Genomic DNA, 10000 nt, shown 5'->3' on the forward strand with positions numbered 1-10000 from the left:
TAGCTGGCTAACCAGCTAGCTGGATAACTAGCTAGATGGCTAACTAGCTAGCTGGCTAACTAGCTAGCTGGCTAACTAGCTAGCTAGCTAGTCAGGCCTTATCGAGTTAGGAAGGTAGCTAGCCGCTGGCTAGCTAGCTAGCTAGCTACTCAGGTGCTGCTGACAACGTGTAGTACTGAAGCTTTGCTGCTGTTGCTGTTGCTGCTGCTGTTGCTGTTGCTGCTGCTGCTGCTGTGTCGCTGCAGAAACAAAGGCAGCAAATTCGTGCTGCTGGCCGCAGCCGCTGCCCGTGAGGAGAAGCAGCATCAGCAGGAGGCCTCGCAGCAATTCGTCTTTGCCTAGCAGCAGCAGCAGCAGCAGCAACAGCAGAAGTAGCAGCTACAGGAAGCAGCAGCAGCAGCTCGCAGGCGCTGCTGCTGCAGTAGTGCGGCATTTGCAGCAAACAGCAGCAGCAGCAGCTGCTGCTGCTGCTGCGACTTCTAGGGCCTAAACGCCGCAGCCCAGTGGCTGTGCACAGCAAGCTCGTGCTGCAGCAAACAACGTAGCGTGTCCAGTGCAGCAGCAGCAGCAGCAGCAGCAGCTGCTGCTGCTGCTGCTGCTGCTGCTGCCGCTGCTGTAGGTGCTTGTCTCACTATCTATGTGTCTATCCGCAACCCTTTGTCTCAAACAAAATTAAAACAAATTTATTTCAAATAAAAACGGCGTCTGAACCGCACCTGCTGCTGCTGCTGCTGCTGCTGCTGCCACTTTTGCAGCTGCTGCTGTTGCTGCTGCTGCTGTTGCATCTGCTGCTTTTGCTGCCGTTGCTGCTCCTACTACTGCGGCGGGAGCTGCTGGTGTTTGCCCCGCTGCTGCTGCTGCCAATGCAGCTGCTATTGCTGCTGCTGCTGCTGCTGTTGCCGTCGCTGCTACGGTTGCCGCTGCTGCTGCCTCTCTGTGGGGCTCTCCCACTCCCTTTCCTTTGAGCCGCACTCGTGCTGCCTGCTGCTGCTGCTAGTGCTGCTCGAGCTGCTGCAGTCGCCTCTGTTGCGTCATTTGCTGCTGGAAGCGTGGACACCCCAGCAGCAGCAGCAGCAGCAGCAGCAGCAGCAGCAGCAGCAGCAACTTGCTGCTGTTTCTCTGGCGTTTTTCTTTGCTTTGCCTGTCGTGCCTCTTTTTTGCTGCGGGTTGGCTGCGTCACGTTTTCCTTTTTCTGCTGCTTGCTGCGCTGCTGCTGCTTGTGCTGCTGCTGCTGCTGCTTGTGCTGCTGCTGCTGCTGCTTGTGCTGCTGCTGCTGCCAGCGCAGCAGCTGCTGCGGCTGAAGCAGCGTGTCTATCACAAAGGGCCCCACTTCAACTTCTGCTGCTGCTGCTGCTGCGCTGCGGAGGCCTTGCGGCAGCGCAGCAAAGACTTCTTCGTGCAGGCTGCTGCTCTTCCGGGGCCATCTCTTGAGCAGCAGCAGCTGCAGCAACCCCGAGTCTTGCTGCTGCTGTTGCTGCTGTTGCTGCTGCTGCTGTTGCTGAGGAATTTCCTGCTGCTCTGGTTGGTCGCGCTGTTCTTGTTGCTGAGCCGCCTGGTGCTCCTTCTGTTCTTGGTCGTGGGCTTCCTCCCCCTGCTGCTGCTGTAGCTGCTGCTGCTGCTGCTGCTGCAGCTGCTGCTGCTGCTGCAGCTGCTGCTGCTGCAGGAGAGGCTGGAATAGCTGCTGCAGCAAAGGCAGCGGCGCTGTCAGCCAAGGCGAGTGCAGCACCCACGGGCAGCTGCTGCCTCTATGAGAAACAAAAACAGACATTTCGCTGCAGGGCTTCTTGCAGCTGCTGCTGTTGCTGCTGCTGCTGCTGTCACTGTTGCTGCGCTGCGTAGATGCAGCAGTCACTGCAGCAGCAACTGGATGCTGCTGCTGCTCGTTGCGCTCTGGTATCGATCTTCCGTGCTGCGTCTGCTGCTGCTGCTGCTGCTGCTGCTGCTCCCGCAGTGTAGCAGATGCCGCTGACTCCGTTGAGGAACACTGCTGCTGCTGCTGCTGCTGCTGCTGCTGCTGCTGCTGCTGCTTGGGGAAATCCCTTGGTGTGACTGCGAGATGTTGGATGCCGTAGAGGGCCCGCCAGATAAATGAAGCAGCAATGGCTGCACGCTTCTGCTGCTGCTGCAGCTGCTGCTGCTGCTGCGGCTGCTGCTGCTGCTGCAGCTCACGGCCTACCGCTGCAGCAATTCGCAGCAGCAGCGGCGCGTCATAGAACCCTAAGTGGTGGTAGCAAAGAGTCAAGGCGCTGAGCAAAGCCGAGCCAGTCAGCTGCAGCAGCATCAACTGCTGCTGCTGCTGCTGCTGCTGCTGCTGCTGCTGCTGCTGCTGCTGTAGCTGCGTGAGGACCCGCTGCTTGACTATAGCCCTCAAAGGGCCTACCCAGGCCCCCATAGCTACAACGCCGTGCCAAGCCAGAACAGCAGATTCTGCTGCTGCTGCTGCTGCTGCTTGCTGCAGCAGCGGAAGCAGCTGCGGCAGCAGCAAAGCGTTGCATGCTCCCCCCACTGTCAGGCAGTGGAATACAGTGATGATGTGGCGGCTTTGCTGCTGCTGCTGCTGCGGAGGCAGCAGCAGGAGCTGCTGCTGCAGCCGCGCCACCCGCTGCAGCAGACTGCTGCAGCAAGCTGCCAGCAGCACTTCGTCTTTAAGCCTCAGCCGCTGCAGCGCGAGCAGCAAATAAGACATTTGCTGCAGGGGAACAGCAGCAAGCTGCTTGCTGCTGACGAGATGTGCTGCTATTGCTGCAGCAGCAGCAGGCTCGCTGTGCCCCAGCAGCGCAAGGTGGTAGAGGCTGCTGCAGCAAGCAGCAGCAGGCAGCAACGGGGCCCACTGCTGCAGCAGCAAACTAGCAGCAGACAGCAGCGGGGGGTCAACGTGAAGGCATTCAGAGAGACACCGAATAAGTGCTGCTGCGTCCAGCGCGACCTTTTGCTGCTGCTGTGGCAGCAGCTGCAGCTGCAGCTGCTGCTGCTGCTGCTGCTGCTGCTGGGCCAGCTGCTGCGCCTGCTCCGGAGCCTCAAACTGCCGCTGCTGCAACAGCAGCAGCAGCTGCTGCTGCTGCTGTTGCGGGCTCACCAGTGGCAGCACCACGTGCCGCCGAGGATGCAGCAGAGCCGTAGACAACAGCAGCGAACCCTGCTGCTGCTGCTGCTGCTGCTGCTGCTGCTGCTGCAGCGCATGCATTGTCTGCGTCAGCCAGCAGCAAATTTGCTGCGTCAATTTGAAGTCCTGCAGACACCGAAAACGGCTGACCAGTTTTAAGTACCAAACAGCTTCGTCCCACGTGAGAGGAGCAGCAGCAGCAGCAGCAGCAGCAGCAGCAGCAGCAGCCGGTGCTGCTGCTGCTGCTGGATCTGGTGCTGCTGCTGAGTCTAGTGCAGCTGCTGCCGCTGCTGTTGGATCCGCTGCTGCTGCAGAGTCTGCTGCAGCTGTTGCCGCTGCTCCCGCTGCTGCTGGATCTGGAGCTGCTGCTGAGCCTGCTGCAGCTGCTGCTTCTGCTGGGCCTGCTGCAGCTGCTGCTTCTGCTGGGCCTGCTGCAGCTGCTGCTTCTGCTGGGCCTGCTGCAGCTGCTGCTTCTGCTGCTGCTGCTTCTGCTGCTGCTGGCGCTTCTGTTTCTAATGCCGCCTTTAGCGCTGCAGATGCCACTGCGGGTGCTCCTGCTGCATGTTCCGAAGCTGCTGCTGCTGCTGCTGCTGCTGCTGCTGCTGGAGAGGCAGTTGCTGCTGCTGCTGTCTCTGCTGCTGCAGTGACCGCCGCCTTTTGCCTTACGTGCTGCTGCAGCTGCAGAAACAGTGCAGCTGCAGCCTGCTGCTGGTCACCCTGCGGGGCTGCTGCTGCTGCTGCTGCTGCTAAGGGAGGGCGCAGCGACAGATCGTTTGCTGCTGCCGCTGCTGCTGCTGCTGCTGCTGCTGCTGCTGCTTCCTCTTCGTCTGCTCCCCAGTGTAGCTTCCGTTCAGGGCTTTCTGGTGTAGCATCACCTGCTGCTGCAGCACCTGCTGCTGCAGCACTTGGTGCAGCACCTGCTGCTGCACGACTTGATGCTGCAGCACCTGCTGCTGCAGCGCCTGCTGCTGCAGCACCTGCTGCTGCAGCACTTGCTGCTGCAGCACCTGCTGCTGCAGCACCTGCTGCTGCTGCAGTAGGGGGCTTGCGGTGTACGAAGACCAAGTTCAAATAGCCGTGGCAGATTTTTGCTGCACTGCAAAAGTCTCCCTGCTGCAGCAGCAGCAGCGCCTGCTGCTGCAGCAGCATCCACGCATCTCTGCAGCAAGGGCGTCCATAGCAGCCAAGCAGGAATGCAATCTCTGCTGCTGCTGCTGCTGCTGCTGTTGCTGCACTGCTGCGCCGCAGCACGCGAGATATCGCACGGCTAACGAGTTCTGATTTGCTGCCACTCTCAGCAGCAGCAGCAGCAGCAGCAGCAGCAGGGGCGTCAGCAGCGGCTGGTGACCCGTTTGCTGCTGCTGCCCTTCCACTTGTTGCAGCTGCTTCACTCTGCTGCTGCAGCTGCGTCTCATCAGACCATTGTGGAGCAGCAGCGTCAACACGAAGCTCTTGCTGCTGCTGCTGCTGCTGCTGCTGCTGCTGCAGTGAGCGCCGCTGCAGCTGCAGCAGCAGCGCATGTATGTCGCAGTCCTGGGCAGCCCGACATATGAGCTTCAGGTCTCCCTGGCTGCTGCCTGCACTTTGCTGCTGCGCTGTGTTTCTCCTGCTGCTGCTGCTGTTGCTGCTGCTGCTGCTGTAGTTGCTGCTGCTGCAGTTGCTGGTGCTCCTGCCATTGATACTGTAGACACTGCTGCTGGCAGTGCTGCTATGCTCCACGCTGCCGTAGCCATTGTTTCTGCTGCTGTTGCTGTTGCTGCTGCTGCTCGTACCGCTGCTGCTGCTGCTGCTGCTGCTGCTGCTGCTGCTGCTCGGGGCCAGCCCAAGGGCAGAGCAGCAGCGCAGCTGCACATATAGCCCGAGTGGCGGAGGGCTTGCTGCTGTTCTTCTCCTCAGCTGCTGCCCCTGCAGCAAGTGCAGCAGATTCCAGCGCCTCATTGCAGCAGCAGCAGCAGCTGCCGCTGCTGCTTCTGTTGGTGCTGCCTGCTCTGCTGCAGCTCCATCGATTGCTGCGGGTCCTGCAGCTGCTGCTGCCGCTGCTGCCGCTGCTGCTGCTGGGAATAATCACTCTAGATCGCCTGCTGCTGAACTGTGTGCAGGAAGAGCAGCAGCAACAGCAGCAGCAGCAACAGCAGCAGCTCAGTGTTCTACGGGGCCCCCTGCAGCCGCTGCTGTTGCGAGGCGGCCGAGGGGCCCCGCAGCAACAAGCCAAAACCTCGTTTACCTCAGCAAATTGTAATTTTAATTTTTAAATAGTATTTTTAATATTTAAAAGTCATTGCCGACAGCAGCAGCAGCAGCAGCGAGTGCGCACGCACAATCGAAGCCCTGCTGCGCAGCAGCAGCAGCAGCAGCAGCGACAGCAGCAGCAGCAGCAAGAGCAGCAGACACCGCAACCGAGAAGCCTCGAGACAAGTCTCTCCGTTTCCCAGCAAGCAGTATCTTCTTCGTTCCATCAACTTTAAATATTTTTTCCTGCTCTCGTTTTTCCAAGGCAGCAGCAGCAGCAGCAGCAGCAGCAACAACAACAGTGTCTACAGCAGCTCGAGCAGCCAAAGCGACAGCCACACTGGGAGCAACAGCAACTGCCGCCGCCGCAGCAGCAGCAGAAGCAGCAGCAGCAGCAGCAGCAGCAGCAACAGAGGCCCCACAAACCCCCCGCTGGCGAGATCAGGCACCCCAGCTCCGCCGCATCCACTGCAGCAGCAGCAGGAGCGGCGACTCCCGAATACCTCAGCAGCAGCAGCAGCAGCACTCCAGCAGCAGCCGCGGCAGCAGCAGGAACACCCCAGCAGCAGCCCCTTCGGAGCAGCAGCAGCAGCACAGCAACAGCAGCAGCAGCAGCACCAGCAACACCAGCAGCAGCAGCAGCAGCAGCACCAGCAACACCAGCAGCAGCAGCAGCAGCACCAGCAATAGCACCAGCAACAGCACCAGCAACACCAGCAGCACCAGCACCAGCAACAGCAGCAGCAGCAGCAGCAGCAGCAGCAGCAGCAGCAGCAGCAGCAGCAGCAAAATGAAGGACTTGGGGCGGGTGTTGGCGCTGCAGTCGCACGTGGTGCGGGGCCACGTGGGGGCCGATGCCTTTTGCTTCCCGCTGCAGCACTTGGGGCTGGGCGTGGGGTGTATATACACCTGCCAGTTCGTGGACTTGTTTACCCACGAGGGGTCGCTGCTGCAGCAGCAGCAGCTGCAGCAGCTGCTGCAGCACTTCCAGGCGCCGGCCTTCCAGCCTGCTGCTTCCGCGGGCAGCGCGGCGCCGCCCGCTGCTGCAGCAGCAGCAGCAGCAGCAGCAGCAGCAGCAGCAGGCGGCTACGAGCCCCCCTTTCGCTACATTGCTTCCGGATTTGTGGGGAGTGGAGAGCTGCTGCAGCAAATTGCAGAGTGGCTGGGGGCCCCCGGGGGCCCCTCTACTTCCTAGACCCTGTTTTGGGGGATTGTGGCAAGCTGTATGTACACCCCAGCTGCGTCAGCAGCTACAGCAGCAAGCTGCTGCCTCTGGCTGATGTCATTACACCCAACCAGTACGAGGCTGGCTGGCTGCTGGGCAGCAGCAGCAGCAGCAGCAGCAGCAGCAGCAGCAGCAGCAGCCAGGAGCAGCAGCAGCAGCAGCAGGAGGCGGGGTGGCGCGACTGCTGCTGCGAGGCCGTTCCCATTGACAACTTTGCTGCTCTTTTTGCTGCTGTTGCTGCGCTGCACCAGCTGGGGCCCGAAGTGGTGGTGATTACTTCTGTGCAGTTTCCTTCTGCTGCTGCTGCTGCTGAGGCCCACGCCATCCTTGCTGCAGCGCAGCAGCAGCAGCAGCAGCAGCAGCAGCAGCAGCAGCGGCTGCAGCAGAAACCCGAAGACTACTTGTTCATCGTCGCGTCCCGCAGGGAGCGGGAGGTGCAGCGCTGCGCGCCCTCAGCAGCAGCAGCAGGCGAGGGAGAAGCAGCAGCAGCAGCAGCAGCAGCAGCAGCAGCAGAAGCAGCAGACGTGCTGTATGCTGCTGCTGTGCCCATCAAACAAGGATATATAGGAGGCGCGGGGGATTTATTTGCTGCTCTTTTTCTTGGCTTTTTTGTCCGGGAAAACTTCCATTTGGGAAAAACTCTGGAGAAAACAATTGCTGCAGTCCAGGTTTGCTGCTGCTGCTGCTGTGCTGCTGCTGCTGCTGCGCTGCTGCTGCTGCTTCTGGGGGGAAAAAGCGGTTGCTGCTGCTGCTGCTGCGCCTGCTTGCTGCTGTCGCTGCCTTTGCTGCCGCTGCTGCTGCTGTTGCTGCTGCTGTTGCTGCTGCTGCTGTTTGACGCCTTGGGTCACAGTAGGCTGGACTGCGGCTGCGCTGCTGCTGCTGCTGCTGCTGCTGCAGCTGTTGCTGCTGCTGCGGACGCTGCTGGGTTAGCTTCTGCTGCTGTTTGCTTCTGCCAAAGGGCTCACTACTTGCACATTCATACCTCTGAGGGCCTCCCATCCGTAGCTGTTGCTGCTGCTGCTGCTACTGTTGCTGCTGCTGCTACTGCTGCTGCTGCTGCTGCTGCTGCTGCTGCTGCTGCAGGGCGTGATAGAACACACCATAAGCCGCTCGCCGCGGCCCCAAACTGTCGATGCTGTTGCTGCTCAAGAATTTATTCTTAACCCCCCCCCTTCTTGCATGCATCCAGTGGTGCTGCTGTCGCGGCAGCAGCTGCAGCAGCAGCTGCAGCAGCAGCAGCAGCAGCAGCAGCAGTGATAGGTGTAGGTGCGACGGCTGCAGCGCCTGCCGCAGCGGCGAAGGCTGCGGCTGTCGCTGCTGCTGCTGCTGCTGCAGCAACGCAGCTGCTGCTGCTGCTGCTGCTGTTCTGGCCTTCAGCCACAGTAGCAGCAGCAGCTGCAGCAGCTGCTGCAGCAGCAACAGAACTCACATTAGCAAGCGTATCAGCAGAGTCAGCTGCGCACGTTTGTCGCCTCGAGCACTGCAACAAAGAAGCAGCAGCAGCAGCAGCAGCAGCAGCAGCAGCAGCAGCATCTTCGGTAGCAGCAGCTTCGACTTGTTTTCGACTATTTACTTTTGCGCAGAATTAGCAGACTTGCTGCCACTTCATTATATTTATTTAATTTCATTTTGCCATTTTGTCTTTCTGCATTTGAAATAAACAAATCTATTTTCCATTTTAATCTTGTGTTCCTTCTGCTGCTGCTGCTTCTGCTGCTGCTGCTGCTGCTTCTGCTGCTTCTGCTGCTGCTGCTTCTGCTGCTACTGCTTCTGCTGCTACTGCTGCAGCTCCTGTTTTTGCTGCTAGGAGAGCGATGCTACTGCTATTGGTGCTACTGCTGCTGCTGCTGCTGCTGGGTGTGCTTCTGCTGCTGCTGTTGCCCGTTGCTGCTGCTGCACCCCGTGTGGTGGTGATGGTTGTGCTGTTGCTGCTGCTGCTGCTGCTGGGCTGACGGCCACTGCTGCGGCTGCTGTTGCCTTTGCTGCGTTAGCCGCAACTTCTTGCTGCTGCCGTGTCTGCTGCAGCAGCTGCTGCTGCTGCTGCAGCAGCTGCAGCTGCTGCTGCAGCTGCTGCTGCTCTGTGGCTGTCTTTGCACTTGCCAGTGTAGAATGCATTAGGCGGTTAGCTGCTGCAGCAAATAGCAGCAGCTGTAGTTTGCTGCTGGAATGGTCAGGTGCTGCAACGGCCAGCTGCTGCAGCAAAGTGTGTCGCCGCCGCAGTTGTTTCCTGCTGCTGCTGCTGCTGCAGCACGTGACATTGCTGCTGCAGCAGCACATTGCTGCTGCTGAGCATTGTTGCTGCAGCTCGCTGCAGCAGCAATGAGCGTCGAAGAGCCATTTATGATTAACTGCCTATAAACAGCAGGAGCAGCAGCAGCCTAGGGGACACTGCCTCGATGAGCCTCTGCTGCTGCTGCTGCTGCTGCTGCAGCCCGAGCAGCCGCAGCAGCTGCCACTGCCACCGCCTGATCATGCCACTAAACGCATCAAATATCATTTAATTGAGTCAGAAATATGAAATTTAGGACAAAAATAAACATTTAATTCCTCACAAAGTACTTAAAACTCCAAACGGCTGCTGCTGGGGGGGGCCCCAGCAGCACCGCCGACAAGGGGGCTGCACTGTCTGTACACCTGAGACTTGTCTTGAGACGAAAATTAAAAAAATATACTTGGAATAAATTGTAGCACTAGAATAACTGCCTAATGTGCTGCTGCTGCTGCTGCAGCAGCCGCTGCTGCTGCAGCGGGACAAACCGCCCTTAAACCTGCAACAGATAGAATGCCTCAACGGCAGCAGCAGCGGCAGCAGCAGCAACGACAGCAACAGCAACAGCAGCGTCAGCAGCAACAGCAGCAGACACAGGCGATGCTGCGAATGCGCTTTCTGCTGCTGCTGCTGGTGCTGCTGCTGGTAACAGATTCATCAGCAGCAGCAGCAACTGCAGCCAGAGCAGCAGCTCCCACTGCAGCAGCAACAGCAGCAGCAGCAGCAGCAACAGCAGAGCGGCATCCTGGAAATGGAGGCCAAAGCAAAGAGCTTCAAAGCCTACCACAGAAGTTGTACTTCTGGGGCAGCAGCAACAGCAACCAGAGCAAGAGCAGCAGGAGCAAGAACTGCAGCAGCAGCAGCAGCAGCAGCACGAGCAGGAACAGCAGAAGATACAGCAGCACCAACTGCAGCATGAGTTAATTGCCCATGCGTCATCGCCGCGGCTGCATGATTTGCTGCCGCAGCATCTGCAGCAGCAGCAGCAGCAGCAGAGCTTGGAGCAACAGCAGCACGAACAACAGCAGCAACAACAGCGGCAGCAACAGCGGAAAAAGCAGCAGCAGCAGCAGCAGCAGAATCAGCAGCAGAAACAGCAGAAAAAGCAGCAGCAAGGGCAAACAAGTCTGGAGGGTTCCTTACCCTCACGTGCTATCCTGAAAGCAAAAGAGCA

General features: G+C 59.4%; 5 protein-coding genes across 5 annotated transcripts in view; 3 read left to right on the plus strand and 2 right to left on the minus strand.

The window, feature by feature from the left end:
* Positions 1 to 342, plus strand: part of ENH_00055150 (hypothetical protein, conserved) — a gene marked incomplete at both ends in the record, with an annotated part of 3197 nt that extends 2855 nt beyond the window's left edge. The window contains one exon of the mRNA XM_013581557.1: positions 281 to 342. Coding sequence (XP_013437011.1) covers positions 281 to 342 — 62 coding nt within the window. The remainder of the gene's footprint in view (positions 1 to 280) is intronic.
* A 1362-nt stretch (positions 343 to 1704) lies between these two features.
* On the minus strand, positions 1705 to 5041 carry ENH_00055160 (hypothetical protein, conserved; the record flags this gene model as incomplete). The annotated part of the gene is made up of 2 exons (XM_013581558.1): positions 1705 to 1831; positions 1971 to 5041. 2 exons carry the CDS (start codon positions 5039 to 5041, stop codon positions 1705 to 1707), a joined length of 3198 nt encoding a protein of 1065 aa, XP_013437012.1.
* Positions 5042 to 6122: 1081 nt separating this feature from the next.
* ENH_00055170 (hypothetical protein) lies at positions 6123 to 7814 on the plus strand (the record flags this gene model as incomplete). Its single annotated transcript, XM_013581559.1, has 3 exons — positions 6123 to 6455; positions 6554 to 7225; positions 7641 to 7814. 3 exons carry the CDS (start codon positions 6123 to 6125, stop codon positions 7812 to 7814), a joined length of 1179 nt encoding a protein of 392 aa, XP_013437013.1.
* A 546-nt stretch (positions 7815 to 8360) lies between these two features.
* ENH_00055180 (hypothetical protein) lies at positions 8361 to 8672 on the minus strand (the record flags this gene model as incomplete). The annotated part of the gene is made up of 1 exon (XM_013581560.1): positions 8361 to 8672. The coding sequence occupies one exon, from the start codon at positions 8670 to 8672 to the stop codon at positions 8361 to 8363; it is 312 nt and encodes a 103-aa protein (XP_013437014.1).
* Positions 8673 to 9339: 667 nt separating this feature from the next.
* The window catches only part of ENH_00055190 (hypothetical protein), a gene marked incomplete at both ends in the record, with an annotated part of 845 nt that continues 184 nt past the window's right edge, over positions 9340 to 10000 (plus strand). The window contains 2 exon segments of the mRNA XM_013581561.1: positions 9340 to 9747; positions 9753 to 10000. The exon segment at positions 9753 to 10000 is cut by the window's right edge and continues 184 nt beyond it. Coding sequence (XP_013437015.1) covers positions 9340 to 9747; positions 9753 to 10000 — 656 coding nt within the window.

This window comes from Eimeria necatrix, genomic scaffold (assembly GCF_000499385.1).
Source record: "Eimeria necatrix Houghton genomic scaffold, Enh_scaff450, whole genome shotgun sequence".
NCBI classification, from domain to species: Eukaryota; Apicomplexa; class Conoidasida; order Eucoccidiorida; family Eimeriidae; genus Eimeria; species Eimeria necatrix.